General features: G+C 38.1%; 1 protein-coding gene and 1 long non-coding RNA gene across 3 annotated transcripts in view; one reads left to right on the plus strand and one right to left on the minus strand.

Annotated features, from left to right (window-relative positions):
- LOC138993157 (uncharacterized) overlaps nucleotides 1–26,742 on the plus strand; it is a 73,872-nt gene that overhangs the window by 32,070 nt on the left and 15,060 nt on the right. Inside the window, exon 3 of one of the 2 annotated variants that reach the window (XR_011468237.1) lies at nucleotides 1,024–3,260. The exons of the other annotated variant lie outside the window; for it this stretch is intronic. This is a non-coding gene — a long non-coding RNA (uncharacterized lncRNA). Of the gene's footprint in view, nucleotides 1–1,023; nucleotides 3,261–26,742 lie in introns of those variants that run through there. 2 annotated transcript variants of the gene reach the window in all.
- The window catches only part of TMEM67 (transmembrane protein 67), a 39,960-nt gene continuing 19,046 nt past the window's right edge, over nucleotides 5,829–26,742 (minus strand). The window contains exons 14-28 of the mRNA XM_070392267.1: nucleotides 25,709–25,814; nucleotides 22,759–22,815; nucleotides 21,642–21,740; nucleotides 19,627–19,725; nucleotides 19,354–19,440; nucleotides 16,910–17,009; nucleotides 16,674–16,813; nucleotides 14,117–14,257; nucleotides 11,330–11,410; nucleotides 10,735–10,851; nucleotides 10,327–10,443; nucleotides 10,121–10,225; nucleotides 9,474–9,576; nucleotides 7,484–7,626; nucleotides 5,829–7,025 (exon numbers count right to left, since the gene is read on the minus strand). Of these exons, the coding sequence (XP_070248368.1) occupies nucleotides 6,945–7,025; nucleotides 7,484–7,626; nucleotides 9,474–9,576; nucleotides 10,121–10,225; nucleotides 10,327–10,443; nucleotides 10,735–10,851; nucleotides 11,330–11,410; nucleotides 14,117–14,257; nucleotides 16,674–16,813; nucleotides 16,910–17,009; nucleotides 19,354–19,440; nucleotides 19,627–19,725; nucleotides 21,642–21,740; nucleotides 22,759–22,815; nucleotides 25,709–25,814 (1,576 nt within the window). The 3' untranslated portion in view covers nucleotides 5,829–6,944. The remainder of the gene's footprint in view (nucleotides 7,026–7,483; nucleotides 7,627–9,473; nucleotides 9,577–10,120; nucleotides 10,226–10,326; nucleotides 10,444–10,734; nucleotides 10,852–11,329; nucleotides 11,411–14,116; nucleotides 14,258–16,673; nucleotides 16,814–16,909; nucleotides 17,010–19,353; nucleotides 19,441–19,626; nucleotides 19,726–21,641; nucleotides 21,741–22,758; nucleotides 22,816–25,708; nucleotides 25,815–26,742) is intronic.

Here is a 26,742-nt window from a genome sequence, read left to right on the forward strand (position 1 = left end):
ATTAGCATATTATGCTTTTATTATTAAAGATGGGTAAGATGTGAACAGCACATAGTAGAGCCATTTTCTCCTTTATTTTGGACACTCAATGAATGGGCCTTACATTTCATTAACAGCCTCATCCTGTGTTGTTCATAGTGAGCTTGTTTGTCAGCTGAAGCTTTTACTCTTTCCTGGAGCATTGCTGTTGGGCCAGATCTCCTCTGGCTTGCCATATCTACACTTACCTCGGGTACCACAGAAGCCTTCACATGCAAGCATGTCCCATTAACTGGCTTTGTGGTTGTCAAAATAATAATTCAGTTACAATGATGTACTATACTTACTGTGCACTTCCTATTTTAGGCACCGTGCTCACAACTCTATTCTCTCCTTCAATTCTTACAATGACCCTCTTGAGGCAGATGTTTATTCAGTTTTACAGACGAAGAACAGGCCCATCGAGGTGGAAGAGTCTGCTTACGATCACACACTAAGGACAGAGAAGTGGGGAGTTCAGATCCAGGTCTCTCAGAATTCAAAGCTTTTGCTCTTATCTACAATTCTACTCTGCCTCTATATCCTAGGCTTACAGAAAACAAACAAAAAACAAACAAGCAAAAAGGACTAAATGAGGGCTCTTCTTGCAGCTTTAGAAGAACCAAGGAAAGTGGACAGAATAAATGAAATGGGTTTGGAGTTCTGGTTTGGCAGGTTAGATACTCTGGTGCCTAAAATCTATCTTATAACTCTTTACCCTCTGGGTTTAGAGCTTAAGTGGCCTAGTACGTATCATTGAAAATGTCTCCCTGGCAGCTGGCATTGCTGTGCTCTTCGAAAACAAGGCAGCTGAAAAGCATCCATTGTAGCGACACTCAAATAATAATTAAAATATTGGGAATCAAAGTGCCACATAAACTCTGGCGATGATTATTTCCAATCAGAGCTGGCTTGTGAAAATTTCAGTCATTTTAAAACTATTTCTTAAAATACCCCGGTCTGCTAACAACTGCTTTTTCCTGCTGTGTTGGTTCTGTCCCTCAGCTCCTCACAACTAGAGTGGATGCAAAAGAAACCGCCAACGTGAAACCCTGATCAGAATAGCAGCTGACCCCCGGCAAGCAGCAGGCTTTTCCCAGTGGGACGAGGGCACTGGCTCCGGCGTTGTGTCCTGAGCTTGGTCTCTCCCTTTCTGGGTAATGATCCTTTGAAACTCTGTGTGACGACGGCTTTGAGAAAGGCTCCGGAAAATGAGAAACGTTCAGTGGCAGAAGCACATTTAGCTAAAGCAAAACACCATCTTCTTAGGTTGCTGCAATGGGGAAGATAAAAAAGACAAAGTCGATGGAATCAAGCACTTAGTTTTTTCTTGCTTTGACACGATATCCTTTGCTTTAAGGAAAGTCTTTCTCTCCTGTTGGTCAGTTCTGTCCCATGACCAATGTAGAGCCTCTGTAAACAAAATAGCTCCCGCCTCAGGGACTTGGCACACCTGTTCCTGCCATCGGAGCGTCTTCACCCTCATTCCCACCTGTCCCTCCCAGCTGCTAAAATTCCTCTTCCGTAGACCATTCCAGGCTACCAAACTGTTTTAGGTGTTGTGCTCTGTGCCCTGCAGATTTGCTTATTGGTGCTGGTGGTGGTTAGAATAATGCCCTCCCTCCACCCCTAACCCCCACCCCCACCTCCTGCCATATCTATATCCTAATCCCCAGAACCTGTGAATTTATTACCTGTTAAAAGAGACTTTGCAGGTGTGATCAAGTTAAGGATCTTGAGATGAAGATTGCCTGGTGGGCCCAATGCAATCACAGGCGTCTTTATAAGCGAAAGAGGGAGACAGGAAAGGCAGAGTCAGAAAGAAATCTGAAGGTGCTGTGCTGCTGGCCTTGAAAAACAGGCAGAGGCCCTGCACCAAGGAAAGCGGTTAGCTTCTAGAAGCCAGAAAAGGCCAGAAAGGTCTCCCTCGGAGCCGCTGGGTGGACACAGCCCTGCTGACAACGTTGTTCCAGCCCAGTGAGACCCAGACTTCTGATCTCCAGAACTGTAAGCGGATGCATTTGTGTTGTTTTAAGCCACTAAGTTGTGGTAATTTTTCACAGAAGCCATAAGAAACTAGTACAGTACTTACGATATGTGTTCTGTCTTTTCTGTCCAACCATAAGCTCCATCCAATTAGAGGCTTCTGTATCTCTAGCATCTAGTACCCAGCATTTGTAAGCACCGGATAAATATTTGTAAATTGATTCTGCTCCATCGAAGTAAGCAGTAATGGCATTATGAGATCTCACCCAGGGGCTCCTCGTTATAATAGTCAATAAGCCCAGCCAGAACGCCGGTTCATTAATTCCTTCATTTACTGTTATGTTCCTGTTGCAATTGGGATAAGAATGAGCGAAACACACCTGGTTTCCCCCTTAATGATGAGAATTTATAAGCGGCGCCACCAGCTACCAGTAGCTTTCTTTTCTCTGACATGGTTGTGCCTAAGTGTCCAAAGTAATCGGATGGGGATGAAGGGGATGAAGTAATTCTTTGGTGAAAAACCGTGTTTATCTTTGCTGTCATTGGTCAAAACAAAACAGTCGATTTATAATGGGAAGGTGTGTATTAGAAAAGCTGACTGTAAGTTCAGATGGTTACTAGAAAGTTGTCTGAGTAAGCATCGATGCCAAACAACTTGGCCCCCTAGATGTGCATCTCACCATTCTCTCCCAAAGGAGAAGAGACAGGTACAAGGTAAGGGAAACTGACAGAGACCAGACCCAGTAACGGGCTTGTCCAGAGCTCTCAGGTCAAGACTTTGTATGATTGTTTTTCTCGTTTTCTGCTTCCATCAAGTAAAAAAATAAATATAAGAGATGTAGATTAGAAAAGTAATAGCATAATAGCAGTTAGAAGTATACAAATATTATAAACAAAAATAGGAGTAAAAAACACATATTAATACAAACTTATACATGTGAAAAACATCTCTGGTAGTCTTGCTTAATATGGTAGACTCATTTAGAATAAAACAGAGAACCGAAGAGAAGAAAGTGCGCTTTCTGGTCTTTGAAACCATACTGCCTTTGGCGAGGTTTAAAGTGGCCACATTAAAGTAAATATATAACAGCCCTAACCGGTTTGGCTCAGTGGATAGAGCGTCGGCCTGTGGACCAAGAGGTCCCAGGTTCAATTCCGGTCAAGGGCATATACCTTGGTTTTGGGCACATCCCCAGTAGGAGGTGTGCAGGAGGCAGCTGATCGATGTTTCTCTCTCATCGATGTTTCTCTCTATCCCTCTCCTTCCTCTCTGTAAAAAATAAAATATATTTAAAAATAAGTAAATATATAACATAATAGGTCATATATGATGTAATGTGTATCACCTGATATAAGAAAACTGTCACAAAGAGTTCCATTTGAGGAGATTGTATTTGCAAAAGAGGCATTACTACTCTGGGTAATGGTTCGCTTTCTTAAAAGTTTTCCTGTAAATGTATATTGCATTCAAATGAGGGAAGGGGATTCCATAATCATTAATCAGCTCTTTTTGTTTTTCCCTGAGACGTGACTTATTTTGTGACCCTGTCCCTGGGAGATAGATGAAAGTATATCTTTATTTTTAGCATTCAGTTCCCAAATCTGAACTGAAAAGCCTCCACACTACATATGGAGCAGTACAGTTCATCATCTGAGCGGCCCAGTGCTCTGGTGAGCGAGGGGAGGGACAGTGTGAGCACTGTGACAGGCAGTGAAGTGAGAGAGGGGGAGCACGGTGTTCTCTGGGCTTTGTGGTCCTGTGAGCTCACCGCCCTCAGGAAAACCTTCTGAAGAGCTTAGTGCGCCCTCTACTGCCATCTGCTGTCACCGTGGCTTCCATCAAACAGCACGAACTTCATGTCTTGAATTTACAAACTAGCCCTGTTGAAAGTGTACAGACCAAGACCGAACACCTCACTTGACAATAAATGTACCAGGAAAGTTCGTTTGCTCCATCTACATCCTACCAATACTTGGTATTCTAACTTTTAAAATTTTATCTGTATTGGTAGTTTTGTAGTGAGTGGTATCTATTTTATTTTGTATTCTCATATCATATAAAGGCTATATTCTCATACTAAGCCCTTATATGTACTTATTTGTCACTTGGAAACCCTGTATTGAGAGATGTATCTTCAGTCTCTTGCCTATTTTTCTCTTAGTTTGTCATCTTTTCCTGATTATATGAATTATTTATTCTGAATGGAAGAGCTTTGTCAGATATGTTTTTAAATATTTCTTTCTTATATTGAGGTTAATCTTTTTATTCTTATAATGGTATATTTTGATGAACAGAGTTCCTAATTTCAATGTAAATAGAAAAATTATATTTAATGTGAAATACACATAAGTGTAAATTTAATGTAGAATGTAAACTTCAACTTACTAATGTTCTCTGTTAAGATTGGTCTTTTGGCCCTAGCTGGTTTGGCTCAGTGGATAGAGTGTCAGCCTGCAGACTGACGGGTCCCAGGTTTGATTCTGGTCAAGGGCACATGCCCGGGTTGCGGGCTCGATCCCCAGGAGGGGGCATGCAGGAGGCAGCCAATCAATGATTCTCTCTCATCATTGATGTTTCTATCTCTCTCTCCCTCTCCCTTCCTCTCTGAAATCAATATATATTAAAAAAAAAAAAAATTGGTCTTTTGGGAATCTTAAGAAATCTTGTCCTATACAACATCATAAATATATTCTATGTTATCTTCTAGAATAGCGGTTCTCAATTCGTGGGTCGCAACCCCTTTGGGGGTCGAACGACCCTTTCACAGGGGTCGCCTAAGACCATCGGAAAACACATATGTAATTACATATTGTTTTTGTGATTAATCACTATGGTTTAATTATGTTCAATTTGTAACAATGAAATTGGGGGTCACCACAACATGAGGAACTGTATTAAAGGGTCACAGCATTAGGAAGGTTGAGAACCACTGCTCTAGGTGAATCTAGAGTTTGTTTTATCATAGGATGATTAGAGGCCCGATGCCTGAAATTCGTGCAAGGGGCTCGCCCTTGCAGCCCTGGCTGCCTCGGCTTCATTTGGATGGTCATCTGGCGGTCATTCTGCTGTTTGGTCTAATTAGCATATTAGCTCTTTATTATATAGGATAGAGAGACGTATCCACGGTTCTAGTAATCAGTAAAATTAGGGATACAGATGCAAAGTACAGTGAGTTGGTGCTACAGAAATAGATAGACAAGATTACAAATCTAGTGGGAAGGTGGTCATGTGACCATAAAATTTAAATTATGGCAATGTGAGCAAAGGAGTCAACAGTGTATGAAAATCTGAACACATTTTTCTGATTCTAACCAAAATGAAAAGTTAATTCTGTTCAAAACTAGTGCAGAATCATTTTTTTTAAGTGTCTTTTCTCCGTTTTAATTTATCAGCAGGTCAATCAACTAACCTTATTTTTTTGAAATTTCCATTTAAAAACATTCACACTAATATTAACTTTGTATATGTGGAATAAGAGTTAAATTTCTTTCATATGCTTCTGTGTAGGTTTTTAAAATTCTGTGCTCATATATTTATTTATCTCTGCAGCTTTTATAAAGGGATTCTGGTAATGTCTCCCTTCAGATACTGGAGTTTCAAATACTTGACTTACTAACCCTCCCTCTTTCTCTTCAACAATTCTCAAGATGCAGGGAAATGTGTAAGATGCAACTTTGGCAATGGCTGGGGATCTCTGCCCCTATATGCTGTATTCGTCCCTAAATGCTATTTCATGAAAGACACATTAATTAAACAGGAAATAGAAACACCAAATGTTTTATTCTGTACTTTTAATTCAAAAATATAAACAATATTTGCATAGCATTACATGTAAGTATTTACATAGCATTCACATAGAAGGCAGTAAGAAATGTTGGTTTGGGGATTAATCACCATTATCCTTGAAATATAAGGTACCTTTCAAGTACATAGTATAAATGAAAAAGACTGTTAAAAAGTTTAATGAAAAAAATCATATAATAAAAAATTATTAGCTACATAACTCAGAATTTACATTAAGTATATTTTGGATCCTAATAGTGTTTCCTTATTTAAAAATATAGCCCCACAAGCCTACTGTCTTATGAAGACTAAGCTTGCTTTCAATAAACCACCTTGTCAACATAACATGACAAATATACAGTTTATTTATTATTTACAATCGTTAAACATATTAGAAAAGCAAAACTTTGGTAGTGCTTTTAAAATGTTAAGTAATTTAAAATGTATTAAAAAACTATATTGGGGAAAATATCACCCATTATATCTTAATTAAGATAAATGACATTTCATGAAAAGAGTGTATTGACCTAATAATACAGGTACACAATGGAATGAATATGTAATGTACCATGTCTTGACATGCCTATTAGTCAAATAGTCAATTAGTCCACTGCCAAGCAGGGTGAGCAATTAAGATGAGGTAAATTGAGTCAGCAATATACAATTTAAATTTCCAAGTAAACTTAAAAATGTTTCTCAACATTTATTTAATCATAAAATATGTAAAACAAGAAAATACTAAACTAAAAACTAGGCTTGAACTTGAAATCAAATAATTTTTTCAATGTGAGAAAATGCAGGCAAATCCAAGCTTAAAAATAATCCAGAGACAAATGATGGGCACTGTTTTGAAATCATTAAAAAGTGTTACGCTGAAAGCAACATTTGGATTTTTTTGGCCCCATTGACAGTGCTGTCTAATCTATGAGTGGGTGAATTAAATACTACATATAATGGTAACACAATATTTTCCATTATATCATATTATATACTTTCAGAGCAAATTATGTATCCACAAATTATAAAAATAAATCTGTAGTTTAAAAACAAATAAAAATATAATAATTTGTATTAAAAAATATGGCAAACTAACCTGATAATCATGACCTTTTTTGGCTATGATTATATTGAGTTTTTAAGTTATCTATTCAATAAATTAAATCAAAAACCTTTGATCCACCAATGTTTTGGATGCCAAATTCTTCTGTCCTACTATATTACGAATAAATTTAAAAACCTGGGGGGAAAAATAAAACAATTCAGAATTATAAAAATGTATATATAAAGAAAACTAAATATGCAAATCAATTATAATATCTAAATTAAACTGGCCCTGGGCTAGATCTTTAGTGTTTGCCTTTTTATTATGTTAGCATCTGGTACAGAGGGTGTATGGGACTCTAATTACTGCTCACATCTGGCACCTAGAATATGGAAAATGTAAGTGTCTTCCTACTGGATTCCTTTCACATCTACTCAAGTAACTTATGCCCTCCATAAGACCCCAGTATTTCATTGACTCGACAGAGTATAGAATGACAGTGGTTGAAATGTTATTCATTTTGGGGGTAGGGTTAATCATATTCTAAACCTTTACAAATTCCGATTGAAATCATTTTCTGCTATGAAAATAAACACATCTACTTCCAACACTTTCTTTTTAAAAAGAAACCCAGAAAAAACATAAAACTTTACCTCTTGTTGTAGATATGTAAGGAAGGCTGCTAAAATAAAGTTTTGGCAAGCCAAGTCCACAACACAGAAGAACAGCAGATCATAAATAAGAAGAGTGGCTTCATTTCCATAATACAGAACACTGCTGAATGAATAACCGTCATCTATTAAAAAAAACAATTTGTAAGATATAAATTAGAAATCAAAAAAGATCAGTCAAGGAACTCTGCTCATAAAATTCAGTTTTAACATCTGCATCAAGGGTTGGTAATTGCAAGTAGTGTAAGTTTATCATCAATACCTTTCAAAGACCAAGTAATGAACATCCCTTTCTAACAAAAGCTAAAGAATCGCAGAGTTAAAAAAGCAAAACAAAACCAACAAGGACTATAATTTGTGTCTCAAATAGTCCTCTCAGGTTCTGCTCTGAAACCTCTTCTCACTTCACAAGGAAAGGTTTTTCCTTTTGGAGATGTAAACACTCTTTTAAGATTCTGATGGAAGCTACAGACCTTTCACCAAAAGGAGAAACCGTTAAGTACACACATGCGAATCCTGCACACAACATCAGGGAGGTTCAGAGACCACTGACCTGGCGTACTGGCAATGTTCTTCTTTGTGCAGGTGCTAGTTACAGGGCTCTATTCAGTTTGTGAAAGTTCCCTGGCCTTTATGTTATATCCCTACAAGGCGTGTGTGTGTGTGTGTGTGTGTGTGTGTGTGTGTGTACACAATTTACAAATCAGATCTGTTTAGGACTTTTTGATGACATCCATGTTCATTTCCTTCACAGTAGTTTCCAAATTGTTCTCAACATGTATCTCTATCAGAATACAGTGCTGAGCATGCACCCCACTGTAGGCAGATTTTATTAATTACTACTATATATTATACATTAAAAAATATATAAATTAAAAATGGAATTGCAAATATACAAATAGACATTTTAATATTTTCTTCTCACATCTCCAAGGAGCATCCTGCACACCTCCTATGGGACAAAAATAAAAAAAAAACAACAAAAAACTTTTTTGGAAACTGCAGGCTAGAGTAAAACTCTGAGGGTATCAGACAAAGCCTTGGAGTTGGGTCTCTGCCTCTCTCTCCCTCAAGGACTCTCTCACTGTGTCCACTTCATACGAGGCTTCACTCATAAAGCTCTTCAGTGCATAATGCCCTTCTCCCTCTGCACAAATGCCTTGCCTCTCTTTCCTTGTCCCTCCTGCTTGACAATAGCAACTTATTTTTAAGACCCAGCTCAAACTTCTCTGGCTTCACCCTGTGTGGTTGGATTTTCTGCTTTCCCTGCTGTACCCAGTGTAAGCTGTGCCTGCGGACATCTATTCCAGCATCTCTCCACTTCCCCATTCACAGGCCGACCTTTCCTAGTCTACTAAAGAGGCTGCTCCAGGGAGAGACCACTGGTCTGTGTGTTCCGGGACTGGGACATGTGACACTCAGTGAGGCACGGGTGAGTGCAGCTGGGCCAGGACACTGGTTATTCACAGCCCTTCTTACCAAGCCAGACAGGAGCTTACCAGTCGCATTAGAGTGGCACAGACAGTAATTTTTTTAATGTTAAGAAATATGTTTAGTCACTATTCCCATCACAGATTATCTGCAATCTTTAAGAATTTGGATAAAATGAAAATTAAATGTTTAAAACCAGTCACAAATGTTATTCTTCAAGTCTTTCATAAGTTTGCTACTGAATGGACATTCCAATAAAATCTGAATTTTATTTGTTTTACTATCTCTTCTATGTGCGCCACTGCTTTTGAAATTCAGCTTTTTTACTTTCTTGTAGAGTAACTGTTTTATGTATTTGTTTCTAGCTACATGACATGAGAAAATAGAAATGAGAAACTACTATAATTCCATGAAGTTAACTGAAACCGTTTCTTCTTTATATAAATTTATAAAATCAAAAGAAAAATTAATAACTACGACAACTTTTTCTTTCAAACTTTGAAAATAGTAATCAAGTTCTGCAAAGGCAGTTGAACGATACCATTATAAAAGATGCTTTTTTCCATTGGTTCCATGAATTCTATTCCAAGAATTTTTTCAAGAAGCAATTTATCTTTTATAAAGTAGTCCATGTCCTTATGAACCTAATACAAAAAAGCCACAGTCATTTAAACAAATAGCATTGAAATAAATGTTTCCCAGTTTTTTTTTATCAAAAGAAAACAATGAATAGTACATACAGAAAATCTGTTCTTCAAAAAGACTTAATTTACTCCATTAGGCTTTATAACAAAATTCCTTTTAGGAATAATTTTTAAATGCCCTTAGTAGTAATTAGGGCTAGATATACTGACAATTAATTTTTAAGAAGTTTTTCAGGAATACAGCCATAGCATAACATATTTCTATAATGAATAATATAAAAGATTTTGGTAGCTGGGTAACAAAATTCCAGTATTGACATATAGACAATATGCTAACAGACATGTAAAATTTCATTTTACTTTTACATAATCTAAATCTATATCCTTAAGCCACATTATTAAGTTTAACAGCAAAAAAAAAGGGGGGGAAGGGGACTATCCTAAATCCACCACCTTGCTTAGCTAAAGAAATAACTGGTATTCTTGGTTAACTTTTTAAACTGCATTTTGATTCTAGCTTAAATATAAATGCTGACATACATACATGATCGATGAATGAGCCAAGGAATTTATTCATAGTATTATATGCCTTTATACTCTGCTCAAAAGTACTTGCTGATGAACTCAATAGTCTAGCAGGGCCATTTTTCTAATGTGAAAAGAGACAAGAATAAATACAAATGTCTTACATTCTTGGTATTTAAACATAAAATACTGGCAAAATGTATCTTAATTATATTGCATACAAACCCTGGTTAGCGTCTCATGAATTCTGTCATAGTGCTGTCTCATCTGGCTAGAAATTGCAATCTGGAAAGTCTGACCCTCTGTGTTGGGCACCAAACCTCTCTGGCTACACAAGTTTTCCTGAAAAGTTAAAGGATTTAAATCAAGATCAAGATTATGGAAATTTCTCTTGTTTCAAAAAAACACACAACTTTTTTCTTTTAGTTGGTATCACATATTACAAAACTCATGATGTGACCCAGCCATAAAATTATTTTCGTTGCTACTTTATCAATGTTCAGGGTAATGAGTTGGTATCCTAGCAACTTTCAAAGTAATCAATGAGGATTATAAAAGTATATTATTACAAATCCTAGATTAAGAAAAGTGAACCTATCCTTCAACTTAAAAAGATGTAAAGTACATTCCTACCGCTTCTCTTTTCAGATTCATATTCATTTCTTCCATGTTAGTATCTGCATGCCCGTGTACTGATCTACCATGAATGTAATATCCAAAACATTTGTGGGATAACAGAAACACTGATATCTATAAAAAGAAAAGAATAAGGAGCAATCAGCAACTCATCTGCAAAGCAGTGAAAAGTAACTTTTCTTAAAATTGCTTCCTTTCAAAATAATGAGGGCGGAATTCTTGGAAAATATATAAAGAAGATAAGGTAATAAAGGATAGTGAGGTTATTTTTAAAAAGTAGATGGAGAAGAGATTGAAGATATTTTCTAAGAAAGGAAGAAATAAGGTTGATATATGAAAACTTTTCTCAGCTGGGTGAACTATTTGGTGGCATAAGGAATTCATAATTAAGAAACTGCAAATAAAAATGAAAAAATGAAGACAGAAAATATTAACTTGTAACTCATTACAACTATCTCTGGAATTAACAACCAGTGGAAATTAGACTAAAAATCCAATTATACCAAATCACTTTTAAAGCCTCTCTTAATGTATTCATGACCTTTAAAAAGGGAAAAATAACAGTTGCAAGATAAAGTCAGAAAGTACTTACATTGCTCATAGAGCATAAATCCACAAACTGTCGAATTTTATCTTCTATAAATCTCTCATAAAAGACAGCAAAGAACACGATCTGAAACATTAAGCCACGTTCGTGCTTATTAGCTTTTAGGATTTAATTTTCTTTTATAGTCACAGTGTAGTATCTTAAGACAAAAGAAGTTCCGACCAAGAACACAGTGGCCCTAATGGTTCTTATGGGATAAAATCCTCCTCATTTCTGATTCTTCTGTCAGATGGGACCTGAGGCTGAGAAGATTTATTTTTAGCTTCAGGTATTTCAATAAATATTTTAAAGGAACATTCACAAGGAGTATTGGCAATCTGAGTGAGTTTTAATGATATTTAAGTAATTGTTAATAAGAAGTTATATTTCAGAAAAGGAGTTCCAGAGTCGACCAAGATGGCGGCGTAGGTAAACACCGGAGACCGCTGCCGCAAACAACCATTTCAAAAATACAACTAAAAGACTGAACGGACATCACCCAGAACCACAGGAAGGCTGGCTGAAGAGAGACTCTACAACTAGAAGGAAAGAGAACAGCAAATCGAGGCTCAGAGGCGGCGCAGTGTGGAAAATACAAAGGTTTGCAGCGGCTGCCGGGGTTCTGAGAAGCAGAGCCTCTGGGAACGGGACTGAGCGTGGCCATAACTGCTCCCTCCGCCCGCCCTGTTGATCCCACCCCGCCCAAAGCCTGCGCACAGCCATTTGCTGATCGCCTCAGGCAAAGGCTGGATTAGCGCCTCCCCAGAAGACAGAGTTTTCCGCACAGCTGATTCCTATAGCCAGCCGGCCTGAGGGTCAAATCCCCCTAGTGTTAACTACAACAATTAAGGCTTGGCTAGAACAAGACTGCGCACAGAGACCACAAGGGGGTGCACCAAGAAAGCATAAAAGATGCGGAGACAAAAAAACATGACAGAAATGGAGGATATGGAGCTAAGAATCGCAATTTTGAGGGCTTGCCATAAATTTGTGCAGAACCTCACGAAAACTAATGAGACCCTCGATGCTACGATAAAGAAATTAGAAAGTAAGCATACACGGACTGAAATAAAGAATATTATACCCAATAGCAGACCAGAGGAGTACAATAATCAAACCAAAGATTCGACAAAAAACACCCAATTGGAAAAGCAAAATGAAAAAAGAATCCGAAAGTGTGAAGATAGTGTAAGGAGCCTCTGGGACAGCTTTAAGCGGTCTAATATCAGAGTCATTGGAGTGCCAGAAGATGAGAGACAGCAAGATATTGAAAACCTATTTCAAGAAATAATGGCAGAAAACTTCCCCCACCTGGTGAAAGAAATGGACTTACAGGTCCAAGAAGCGCAGAGAACCCCAAACAAAAGGAATCCAAAGAGGACCACACCAAGACACATCATCATTAAAATGCCAAGAGCAAAAGACAAAGAGAAAATCTTAAAAGCAGCAAGAGAAAGAGGCTCAATTACCTACAAGGGAATACCCATACGACTGTCAGCTGATTTCTCAACAGAAACTTTGCAGGCCAGAAGGGAATGGCAAGAAATTTTCAAAGTGCTGAATACCAAGAACCTACAACCAAGATTACTTTATCCAGCAAAGCTATCATTCAGAATTGAAGGTCAGATAAAGAGCTTCACAGATAAGGAAAAGCTAAAGGAGTTCATCACCGCCAAACCAGTATTATATGAAATGCTGAAAGGTATCCTTTAAGAAGAGGAAGAAGAAGAAAAAGGTAAAGATACAAATTATGAACAACAAACATGCATCTATCAACAAATGAATCTAAGAATCAAGTGAATAAATAACCTGATGTACAGAATGAACTGGTGATTATAATAGAATCAGGGACATAGAAAGGGAATGGACTGACTATTCTTGGGGGAAAAAGGGGTGTGGGAGATGCGGGAAGTGACTGGACAAAAATCATGCACCTATGGATGAACACAGTGGGTGGGGAGTGAGGGTGGAGGGTGGGGTGGGAGCTGGAAGGAGGGGAGTTATGGGGGGAAAAAAGAGGAACAAATGTAATAATCTGAACAATAAAGATTTAATTAAAAAAAAAAAAAAAAAAAAAAAAAAGAAGTTATATTTCAGAGGAAAAAAGAATATTAAAGGTAAATGAGCCATCCTGTAGTTATGCATATGCTAAACAAGGAGTCCATCATCTGACTAGAAAGCTGCCGACTTCGGAAGACTCCAGAGCCTCCTATTGATAAGAATGTATCTCTGAAATCAGAATGCCTGGGCTCCAGCTGCAGCTCTGCCAAGCTCTAACTGTATCGCTTCAGGCAACTATTTAACCTTTCTGTGCCTCAGGGACCTCATCTGTAAAATGAGGTTACTCATAGACCTATCTCTGAGGGCTACTATAAAAATTTAAAAAGTTAACATGCACAATGCAATTAACACAGTGCCTGGATTATAACATTATATAAGAATTAGTTATTAGCTATTATTGGTCTTATTGTCAGTTATCAGAATGTGGTCAATATTGAAGGATAATCAGTATGTAAACAGTTATAAATATAGAGAGGCAATGTTGCTTAAAAGTATAATCTCTTGCCCTGACCGGTTTGGCCCAGTGGATAGAGCGTCGGCCTGCGGACTGAAGGGTCCCAGGTTCGATTCTGGTCAAGGGCATGTACCTTGGTTGCGGGCACATCCCCAGTAGGGGGTGTGCAGAGGGCAGCTGATCCATGTTTCTCTCTCATCGATGTTTCTAACTCTCTATCCCTCTCCCTTCCTCTCTGTAAAAAATAATAATAATAAAAAAGTATAATCTCTTGTTACCTGTATCATTCCAATCACTAGCCAGAGAGCGGAAGACACTGCATATCTCAAAATGCGACTATAAGGAGGCATGTAGCTGGACGGGTCTCTGGAAAGACTAGAGGATGAATCCATTAATGCTAAGTTCTTAAATCCCACAACCTGTAGTGAAAAGGAAAAATAGTAATTTAAACAGACAAGAATGAAGGAAACTTCTCTAGTTTAAAAATTAAATACTCCTCCCTACTTACCTTAAAAAATGAAAATATTCAAGTTCATACAAACAGCAGAAAATCTAGATAAAAACAATTATCTGGTATTTTTAATTACAAAACACTTAACATAAAATAGTTCATCTGGTATTTTCTTCAATACAAATAAAGGCCAAATATAACCCTATTATCATATACACTGAAAAAGCTCAAAAATTTGTCAGAAGAATAAAACTTTCTTCAGTAAACTACCAATGAGAAACCAACATTTCATGAGATTTTAACATATGCCAGACACCATGCAAAATTCTTTTTATGGTAAAGAAATCTACATGACTATTGAATCCAGTGTTTTCTCAACTTACTTGGATAGAAACTTCTTTCTCATGTAATTCCCTTTAAAGCTTTGAAAAACACTACTATAAATAATTGAGATAGTGTTCGTACGTCCTAGGGACACACACATTCTCCTAGCTTTAGAAAAGGAAAGAAAGAAGAAAGGAGGGAAAGAAGGGAAAGGGAAGGAAGGCAGACAGACAGAAGATTCATGATTCCTGAGGAAGTCTGTTACCTGTATAAATAGTTTCCATATTTCAGTCCCATATTCAGTATTGAATACTTCCTTTAATAATTCCAACGAGACCCATGAAATAGCTATAAAGAGCACTGACCCATTCATTGTGTCTCGTTCAGCTCTTAACACAGGACACAGTTCATAGTAGGACTTCAATAATAACTTGTTGGAAAATTTCAACCTTATAATAGTGGTTCTAATACAGGAGTAAGAATATGAATCATGGAGCGAAGGGACTTTTTCAAAGTACAGTGGGGCCTTGACTTACGAGTGTCCCGACTAACGAGTTTTTTGAGATACGAGCCGCCTCTCGGCCGATTTTTTGCTTTGAGTTGTGAGCTAAAATTGGGGTTACAGGCCAGCTTCAGATACCCCACCGCTAGTTGGCGCAGTGAACATCACAGTGAACACCACAACATCAGGCCAGCATCACGTGTCTCACTCGTTCACTTTTTGATTTGACATACGAATAATTTGAGTTACGAGCTCCGTCACGGAACGAATTAAACTCGTAAGTCAAGGCCCCGCTATACAGATACCTGGGCCTACCTCAGAGCTATTGAATCAAATATAGTCTCTAGGGAATGAGGCAAGGCATAGGTTTTTGGTTAGTAAAAGCTTTCCCAGGGGATTCTGCTATAAGCCAATGGTTTAAAAGCCACTCCTTACCCAGAGCAATCAAATTCAGAGAGACAGCTGTAACCGGTTTGGCTCAGTGGATAGAGCGTCGGCCTGCAGACTGAAGGGTTCGATTCCGGTCAAGGGCATGTACCTTGGTTGCAGGCACATCCCCAGTAGGAGGTATGCAGGAGGCATCTGATCAATGTTTCTCTCTCATCAATGTTTCTAACTCTCTATCTATCTCCCTTCCTCTTTGTAAAAAATCAATAAAATATATTTTTTTAAAAATTCAGAGAGACAGAAAACAGAGTGGTGGTTTTCAGGGGCTGGAGAGGGTGAATGGGGAGTTACTAGTTAAATGGGCACAGTTTCAGTTCTGCAATATGAAAAGAGTTCTAGAAATTGTTTGCTCAACAATGTGAATGTACTTATTATTGAACTGTATACTTAAAAATGGTTGATGATAAATTTCACATTATGTATATTTTACCATGATTTTTGAAAAGCCACTGCTGTGGTTTTTTGTTTGTTTGTTTTTTAATTTAATTCTCACCCAAAGAGTGAGGATACGTTTTCCATTGATTTTTAGGGAGTGGAAGGAAGGGGAAAGGGGACAGACAGAAAAACACTGAGGTGAGGAAGATACATCAATTGGTTGCCTCCAACTTGCAGTCCGACTCCACTGGTGGCCCGACTGGAGATGGGGTTTAAACCTGCAACCCAGGCATGTGCCCTGCACCACAACCCCTCTGTCCAGGGCCGACACTCTAAACCAGCCGTGGGCAAACTACGGCCCGCGGGCCGGATCCGGCCCGTTTGAAATGAATAAAACTAAAAAAAAAAAAAAGACCGTACCCTTTTATGTAATGATGTTTACTTTGAATTTATATTAGTTCACACAAACACTCCATCCATGCTTTTGTTCCGGCCCTCCGGTCCAGTTTAAGAACCAACCCATTGTGGCCCTCGAGTCAAAAAGTTTGCCCACCCCTGCTCTAAACACTGAGCCAAGCCGGCCAGGGCAAAGCCACTCCTTTTTTTTAATTGTTTGAACAATATTTCCATCTTTAGAAAACTCTTCTGCTCACATGAAAACTTGGCTGGAATCAAATTAAATGAACATTTATGTGGTGCCCACAAGTTGCATACAATTATGTCAAATAGTTTATACCTCCAAAAAGAAGAGGACAGTAAGTACTTGAAAAAGTGGATTGATTTTTCTCACAGTCTGAATTTCATTCCATTCATTTGCTACAAAATATGTTCTCCATATGCTTACGGGAACGGTGGCACTCCTCACACCACCCTCACCTGGTCAGGGAGATAAAATGAGTGAAGGGGTTACTTCATCTTTGTTCTGCAAGGATAGATAGCAAGAGAATTTTGGCACAAATGGTTACGTGTTACCTTCAACAGCTTTAAGAACCTTTCCTTTAGGCCGCTCCCAATCGATAAAGAATATATCAATGGTAACCTGGGATACGAGCTTATGCAAAAACTGCAGAGCCTGAGAATGACAAACAAAACACCTAAAAGCATCCACATTAAACCTACTTATAAAACCAATACTAATTATTTTCTGTGTGTTTGTTTTTTTGTTAATCCTCACCCGAGGATATTTTTCCCATTGATTTTTTTTTAGAGGGAGAGGGAGAGGGAGATAGAGAGATGAATGTAAGAGAGACACATCAATCATTTGCTTCCCATACACGCAACCGGGCCGGAATCCAACCTGCAACCCAGGTGCGTGCCCTTGTCCGGGAATCAAACCCACGGCCCTTCCGTACACGGGTTGACACTCTAACCACTTAGCAACACCAGCCAGGGCACCGATACTAATTCATTAGAAGCAAATATACTGCAATCCTAAGAACATATAATTTTCACAAGTGACAAAGTTGTAATACCATCAGAAGTCACTAGAAGTTCATAAAGTAATATGGAACCACCTAACTCACAGAAATTTTATACACATATTATTTCATCTTCCCTTCTTCCATCTTTGTTTGCAATAAGAATATGAAAAAAGGAGATACACTGCCTCTCCTATACATGGGCCTTGCGTAATTGGCTCTCTTTTCCAAGGTTTCTAGAAATAGACTTTGTTTTCTAGATAATCTGACTTCTTTATAAGTGAAGATATTTTCCCACTATAATTTGCTTGTTCTAATTAAAGTGTTAAGATATTTTCATAGTCCTTTTTTTTTTTCTATTTCTGGAGTTGAGATTTCTGATTTAAAAAAATGTGTGGCTGAGACACATTTTTCATTTATAGAAAGTAATATGTTTAAAATGAGGCATTCTTCCTAGTTGATGCATTATTAATTAAAGGATAAAAATCTAAGTATGGGATGATTCCTCTCCTCAGGGAGGTCACAGTAAATGGGAAAAGCAGTTACTAATCACCGTACAACGAGATGAGATCTACCACAGAGGCATGCAAAGAGCTTCACATACACTGACAAACAATGACCTGAGGAGAAGGGATGCTATGGGAAGAGGAGGAATGGACTATGGAGACAGAAAACAAATTCTAAGATTTCAGTACCTTTTACTTTCAATTTACAGAAACAAAATTCACGCCTGAAGGCATTTTGTCCCTGTTGTGAGGGCATCATCAGACTTTAAAGAAGAATGTCATAAAATGAAATATTATTTTATCAAATTAGCTACAACTCATTTAATTCAAATATATTTATGGCTCCCTAGAAAGTTATTTAAACCAGATTTTCAAAATGAGCTATTATCCATAAAAGTGGTATAACCCTAGCCAGTTTGGCTAAGTGGATAGAGTGTCAGCCTGCAGACTAAAGGGTCCCAAGTTCTATTCTGGTCAGGGCACATGCCTGGGTTGCGGGCTTAATCCCCAGTAGAGGGCGTGCAGGAGGCAGCCAATCAATGATTCTCTCTCATCATTGATGTTCCTATCTCTCTCTCTCCCTCTCCCTTCCTCTCTGAAATCAATAAAAATACATTTTTTTTTAAAAAAAAGTAGACTTCCTGTGTAAAACAGTAACTCATGCTTTCTTTCAAAATCAAACTAAATTCCAAAGATTTTGAAAGTACAGTCAAACCTCAGTTCTCGGAGTAAATATTCATCTTGAACAATCGGTTCTCGACAAAGTTGTTTTAAAAAAAATGTCTCAGTTGTTGAACAAAACTTCTGTTCTCCACCCGACAACCCTTTCATGTTGATACCTGTAAGGGTTCACACGTCTTCCAGGTGATAAAGGCGAGAATGCGCGAATATGAGTCCGTTTACCAGTAAACCTTCCCTTGTTAACATCTCAGGAAATTGTGCTGTGAATATTTCAGTGGGGCGTTTTGGGATTTTTTTGCTTTTGTTGCTGCTTATTATTATTAAATACATACAGTAAGTCATCATGGGTCCTAAGAAGGTTAGTGACAGCAGCAAAGTGAAAAGGAAAGCTGTGAGAATAATGATAGAGCTTAAAAAAGAAATAATTGCAAAGTATGATAGAACTGTTTGCATGTCTGATCTGGCTACCGACTGGCATGGTGAAACTGATGATTAGCACAATTTTAAAACATAAAGAGGCCATTAAGAATGCTGATGTCTCTAAGGGTGTGAAAGTGCTCACAAAACAAAGATCACAGGCCACTGAAAAAGGTTAAAACGTGGAATTATTTGGGAAACTGGAACGGATTAATTTAATCTACATTCTTTCTAGTGGAAAAAAATGATTCAGTTTTCAATCAAATCGCTCCTTGAAGAGCCTTCTGAAATGAATGAAGGTGGAGAACCACGACTCCACTGTACTTTAATTTTAAAGACTTACAAGTGCCTTAGCAGGCCTTTTACAGTTTTTACCCTGTCCTTTGAAACATACCTTCAGAGCAAAAGCACATCCCACAAAAGTACCAAAACGTTCTTCCTGAGTCGGCGTTGGTAGAAACACAGAGACAGACTTCTGTGCCTGTGACAAAAATTACACCAGTAAATACAAGCATAGACGGCTTTTACTCAGCATACTTTCTAACCCGAAGGAAGGCGGTAATGCTCGCAATAAATCAGAAATCCTCCCAAATAAAAATAGCTCCTTTAGAACGAGCACCTACCAGTCAGTCATTGGCATTCAGGTTAAATTCAGCAACTCACTTACTTTGAAGAAAATAAGCCAATAAAGACCCGTGGCCACAGTGATGATAACAAATACATTGGTCAGATCACCAGCGTAGTACACCATGAATTTCATAACTGTCTGCAATTTAAAAAGAATGACAGCTGTTATAGACTCAGTGCAGTTACACTACCACTTTGAGCAACATATTCTGTACCAGTTTCTCAAGCTGGCAGCCTTGTTGCATGTATGCATGGATTAGTTAGCAAGACCAGCTGCGGCCACTCCTAGACACCCTTGGGTCCTTACCGTTGGTCCCATTCCCGATAGCCTGTTTTATTCCACCCTCCTCCTCTTTCACCACCTGAGGCAGAATTGCTTCCTAATTTTCTCCCAGTTTGGAGCCCTTCTCCTCGTCTATCCTCCACACGACTGCCAGAGTCAGCTTCCTCAAGTGTAAATTGGACGGACTGTCACTCTTCACCAGTGACTCCACTGAAATATAAATTCCTAACCTACAAGGTCCTTCACAACCTAGACCCAAACGAACTTTTTTAGCTCTATCTGCCAGTGCTGGCCGTTTAATGACTTGCCACCCCACACCTTCATCTCAGATATTTTGTGGAATGAAATGGGTACTGTTTCATCACAAATTCTTCCCTTATTCTCTCTGGTAAACTCTGAGGGCAGAGGCCACGTCTGTCTTTGCTCACTGCCACTTGCCCTCGCACCTGGTAGAGGGCCAGGCACCCAGCAGTGGAAATCACAGATAAAAATACACCAGCTGCCATGGTTTGGCTCAGTGGATAGAGCGTTGGCCTGCAGACTGAAGGGCCCCAGGTTCGATTCCGGTCAAGGGCATGTACCTGGGTTGTGGGCACATCCCCAGTGCGGGGTGTGCAGGAGGCAGCTGATCGATGTTTCTGTCTCATCGATGTTTCTAACTCTCTATCCCTCTCCCTTCCTCTCTGTAAAAAAGCAATAACATATATTTAAAAAAATATATACCAGCTTACACCCCACTTCTCTGGGAAGCCTTTCCTCACCATCCCAGATGTAAGTCAAAGCCCCCTCCCCTGATCCCTTGGCCTGTTCGCTTTGGAGTCACAAAGATATCCCAGCACAAACAAGTTACTACGTTGCTTTTTCATGTTCTTAATCAGATAGATGGAAGTACCACCTATTACTGAGTTGCTATAAAAATTAAGTGAGTATAAAATTTATTTAATGTCTGCCAAAATTTCCTCTGTGGAAAATGGGAATAGTCATACCCAACTTCATACAGCTATTGTGAGGATTAAATGAATTATACATGTACAGTTTAACAAAGTGCCTGGCACATGGCAAATATTCAAAAATGACAGATAAAAATTAAAACAAAATCTATTTTAAACATTAAAAGAGAAGTAAAACTGCAAAGTTAAAAGAATAAAACATGGGAGAATATATTTTTGAACTTGAGATGGCAAAGGCTTTCTTAAGCAAGATCTTAAAAGCAAAATATATTGTAATATGAAAAACTTCAGATGTGACAATATCAAAATTAAGAGTTTCTGTTAAACACAGGAACACACAGATAAATAACAGATGGGTCACACTTGGAGAAGAAATTTCAACAAAAAAACAAAAGGGGATTCATATTTAGAAAATACAAAAAACAAACAACCACCTTTAAATAAATAAGAACAATTGCAAGTCTAATAGAAAAACCGGCAACAGATATAAACAAAAGGGAAAACCCAAGTGATGCATGAAGCATGTGAAGAGTAATCAGAGAAATAAAAATTGAATCAACAACGGCATACTCCTTACACCCCCAGGTTGGCAAGGAATGGAAAGGCTGGAAAAATACCAAGTGCTGGCGAGGACGGGAGGAGGCAACAGCAGCGCTGAGGGGGGAGGCAGACTGGAGGGCAGCAACGTGGGAGGGGAAGGAGGTATGCTTCTACCCAGAGAAACTCCAGGCAAACTTTTTACTCATCCACTAGCTGTGTCTTATCAGAAGAACATGCAATGGTCAAAGATAAAAAAGTACTTAAGACCTCCTGAGACCATACCTGTAAGTCAATCATAGGACTCCCAATGCGCCTCTTCCACCCCGCCGTCTTCAAAAGAGATGTTAAAACAGCGAGCCCACCCAACACACCCAAAGCAATCTAAGGACAGAAAAGACAGTTTAGGGATTTATGTAATTTCCCTCATCAGTGTTCAAAAAGAACACTATAAAGTCTAAAAGTACTAAAAAATGGTGGTGGATGGTATGTTCAAAGAACATAGGAGCCAAATTGAAGGACCCCCCCACCCCCCACCCAGTGGCCACATCTGGAACAAATTGAGCAAGAAAATGGTGATGGACTATAATCACAAGAATAAATAGGTATCCACTAGTCCTTACTGATTTAAATAAATAAATAAATAAATGTAGGCAAAAGAACAGCTCATCTTTATAGGATTTCAATTGACAAATATAGAAGAAACGACGGAAACAGAAAATCATCACACAGATATCACAGTAATACTTTTTACAGGCAAGAATTGTCAATAGATGCTAAAATTAGAGGTCAAAAGAATAACTGTGATATCTGCATAATTTCAAAGTATCTCTCCCTAAGATATTTATTAGTTACAAATGGTAAAATACAGTAGAGAACTCTGCAGATAATCATCTTAGTCATACGATCACAGTTAATGTCAATAATAAGACATATGCACATCAAATATTTTCTGACATGATTCACTGAGAAGGGCATAGTATCATTTCTGTAGTATCTGTTCTAAAACTACATTTAATCATGGGAAGATATCAGATAAGCCCAATTAAGAGCCATAATAATTCAAAAATGGTAGGGTCAGGCATTAAAGACAGAGAACAACTAAAGAACTGTCACAGATCAAAGGAGAAGACGGATAAAGCAATGTGCAACCCTGGCCTGCATCCTAAACAAAAAAAGAATAGTAAAAAACATGTGAAATTCAAAGATTAGTTAACAGGCTCATATCAATATTAATTTCCTGGTTATGATCGCTGTACTAGAGTTATGTAAGATGTTAATATTAAGGGGAGGCTGGGTGAAGGATATAATTCTAACCTATTTTGACAACTTTCCTGTCCATCTAAGTTTTTTTATTTAAAAATTATACTGTAAATATTTCAACAGGTTAAAATAAACTCACATCTGTCTGGATACGTGCTTCTTCTTGATTCATTTCATATTCGACAGAGAAAGAAACCTGATATTTAAAATAAAGCAAATTAGCCATACTAAAATTATATAACACAAATCTACTTTTACTATAAAAATACATTTATAGCTGGATTTTACCTTAAATGCCATATTTTTTAATTATTAATACTTACTAGAGTTGACCCTAACTTATACATAAATGGATATGCTTTGGGGAATTATTCATGCTGCTTAAATATTCCTTTTGGACTCACGTTCAGGAAAAGGGGTTTCATTAGAAGCTAGGTTAGTTCATTAACAGCAGTCAGTCCAAACTAATCATATTTCATTTTCTGATAGGTTTCTGTAACTGAGGAATGTGACAGATCTTATAGTATCGAGAATTTAGCAACTGGCTAAACAATCACATCCTAAGCAGGCAGATGAAACAAGGGTTGAACAAGAATCTTAGGGATACCTCTGCATTAAGACAGGAAGAGAAAGAAGAACCGGTAAAAGATTAAGAGAAACAGTATTGTGAGAGGTAGGAGAGGCGAGTCAGGGAGGTTCAGGAACAAGAGTTCAGTGTCAAGTGTCTAAGTGTCAAGTTAAAGAAATAAAGCTATTGTATGTGAAATTCATTGCAGACCTTCATGGAAAGAATTTTTTCAAAGGATCAAAATGGCCCATTTATTTATTTTTCCCTTTGTTTCTCTTGCCATAGGCAATGTATCGGGTGAAAATTCTGCTATGTGAGATGTCTGATATTTTTCTGCCTATATTTTCTTCTAGTATTTTTATGGTTGCTCAACTTACATTTAAGTCTTTAATCCATTTTGAGTTTATTCTTGTGTATGGTGTAAGTTGGTGGTCTAGTTTCATTTTTTTTTTGCAAGTACCTGTCCAATGTATTGAAGAGACTGTCTCTACTCTATTGTATGCTCTTGCCTCTATTGTCAAGTATTAATTGAGCATAATGGTTTGGGTTGATTTCTGGGTTCTCTGATCTACATGCCTGTTCTTATGTTGTTTTTATTATAGTGGCTTGCAAATGATGAAAGAATAAATGGTTGGAAAAATCAAGAAAAGATATACAATAGCAAGCTGAAAAGCTAACAAAATTAAGGAAGCATTTTATTGTTTTGTGTATTTTAGTTCGCTTTTAAGATGGGGCAACCTGAAAGTTGTTATAAGCAAAAAAAAAGGGACTAACAGAAGCTGATTGAATAAGGGGTTGGGGTGAAACAGAACACTGTAGAAAGTCTATAAACAAATACAAGTACATTAGCTGAAGAAAGGAGGAAGGATCTTTTCTTTCTCCCTTAGAAATAGGATTGAGAGACAGGAAGGACAATGAAACACTGGAGTATTAGAGAGGAAATCTGAGGAAATTCATACTGAATAGTCTCGATCCTCGTAAAATATGAGGGAAGTTTATTAGCTATTGGTGAGAGCAGAGATGTAGCTGAATGCTTAAAACTAATGTAGAATTTTTTAACAGCTGTCATAAGAAATGATGAAAGAACTGTATATTCTACAATTAGAATGAATTTGAGGTGGACTTTGTCAGTACAGTTTTATGATTCTCTCAACTCTCTTTTTTCCCAATTTGTCAAGACTTAGTTTGGAATATTTTGGACAAGAAAAATATGTGAAGAAAAGATCCAGAAATGTTTTATGTTAAAATAAATATACTCATACTCTTGGTTACCCGAGAATTATCACTCCAGGAAAGTTTAAACCGAGCAGTCTTTTGTTACTAAGCATGCTTCTGGATTTTCTCCTTCTCTTATTACAGTGTATGTAAGCCAAGACAACGAAAACGGATTTTAACGTTGGATTAGGTAATACAAATGAGGAAGAACATCTTTTAGAGAAAAGCTATGTTATGTGCCTTCTTTTTGCTGAAGGAAAGCCTACACCCAATAGTACCTGAGTACAAGTACCAGCACCACAGGGAGGCCAAAAGCACTGGCTGAAGAAGCCAGAACATTACAATTCAGAAAAGTAAAACAGTGGAAATTAAAAGCTACTCGTGAGTCTTGGAGGGAAGAGATGCTTCTCCCCCCATTTTTCATGTTTTTAGAGAGGCAAGGGGATGACCACGTAACCTCTCTGAGGAAAAAGCAGAGAAGGGTCACCTTTGGCTTGAGTCTCCATCCTCTTGCATTTACCCCTCTTCAAAGCAGAAATGCCTTATCTACTGGAGAGGAGACACTGAGCATGGATGGCCCAGCCTTTTCCAGGCTCATGCTCTTTGGTGTAGCCTGTTGTCAGGGTTTAGACGGTCTCTCTCCCATCTACAGACCCTGCCAAGCAGGGGAGGCCCTTAGCTCTGCAGTGAAATTTAATTAATTGAGTTGGGGAAGTAGTAGGAAGCCAACTTGGCTGCAGGTCCAAGCTGCATTCTGTAGTTCATTTGAGCACTAGGGATAAAGTTGATCACTGGAATCTCTTTCTGCCTGTTGAAGTGTGTCTTCAAGTGGACAAGACTACCCACCGTAAAGTCTGAGTTCCTGGTTTAATTGGAAAAGAAGACAAAATCTTTTATTTTATTAATTTTTTGATTTTGAGAGAAACATCAATTTGTTGTTCCCCTTATTTATGCCTCCATTGGCTGGTTTTTGTAGGCCGGGGCAAGGAGAAGACAAAATCTTAACAGCAGCAAGGCGGCCAAAGAGAATGAGCAGCAGACTCTGCGTCTCAGCCTGCCTCAATATCCTCACAGGGATGCCCAGCTGGTGGTGACAATGTCTACAAAAACCTTAGTCTTGCCTTTTTAATACTCAGGATCCATAAGAACTCACCTCTGACCATCGTTAGTAAAAACCAATTAACACTTGACTATATAATGAGCAGTGTTTATGTAAAACTTGAAAAAGGACTAATTGTCCTTTGACTGTAATGTGAACTGTATCCCATATGAATGCACATAGAGGCACTGATTAGTAAAGATTCACCTTCACAAGCTGGCTGTTGGGATCTTTGACATCAATGTCACTGTAGCCAATGGTAATTAAGGGAGGGTAGATGTTTCCTTTTTTTGTGTTGGGTACAAGGTGGATGCTGTTTAAAAGAAAATACATTTCTTGTTATAAGTACATCTAGGCCCTTAAACATATATTTGACTTATCATTTATCGTTTCTTTTGAACTTAACATGGACAATTTTGGTAATCTCAGAACCAACCAGTTAATAAAGACTAGGAAAAATTAAACATAAACTAGTAGTAATAACACAAGCTATCTTAAGTAGTTAAAACTTTAATATGAAAATAAACCCTCTGAACCCTGGGCAGTGTGGCTAAATTGGTTGGAGCGTTGTCCTGTACTGGTATACCAGAAGGTCACGCATTTGATTCCTGGTCAGGGCACATACCTAGGCTGTAGGTTCTATCCCCGGTCAGAGCATTACAGGAGGCAACTGATTGATGTATCTCTCTCACATCGATGTTTCTCCCTCCCTCCCTCTCTTTCCCTCTCTAAAATTAAGGAAATAAACCTTCTGAGACAAATTTAGAAACTCTTATTGATATAGATTCTATGAAATTTACAAATGAAATCACTGAAATATTGTGAACCATTTTTGAGAAATATTCAAGTTAGTGGTACATAAGCCCTAGAGAAAGGTGGATAAATCCTAATGTTCAATGAATTCTTAACAAAACAACATATCAGCTCTAGTACTGTTTATGGCACATAGTAGGGCACATTTTGCTGAATTCAATGCATTAGTAATATACAGCTTGTAAACTCAAAAAGGAAACTGCCAAGCTCCAGGGGCCAGCATGGTTTTACTAAAATCAAGTCAAGCCTGACTAGCTTTTTTTTTTAAAATATATTTTATTGATTTTTTACAGAGAGGAAGGGAGAGAGAGAGAGAGTTAGAAACATCGATGAGAGAGAAACATCGATCAGCTGCCTCCTGCACATCTCCCACCGGGGATGTGCCCGCAACCCAGGTACATGCCCTTGACCGGAATTGAACCTGGGAC

This window comes from Myotis yumanensis, unplaced genomic scaffold (genome assembly GCF_028538775.1).
Source record: "Myotis yumanensis isolate MYYU_CA2020_CCGP unplaced genomic scaffold, mMyoYum1.0.hap1 SCAF_15, whole genome shotgun sequence".
NCBI classification, from domain to species: domain Eukaryota; kingdom Metazoa; phylum Chordata; class Mammalia; order Chiroptera; family Vespertilionidae; genus Myotis; species Myotis yumanensis.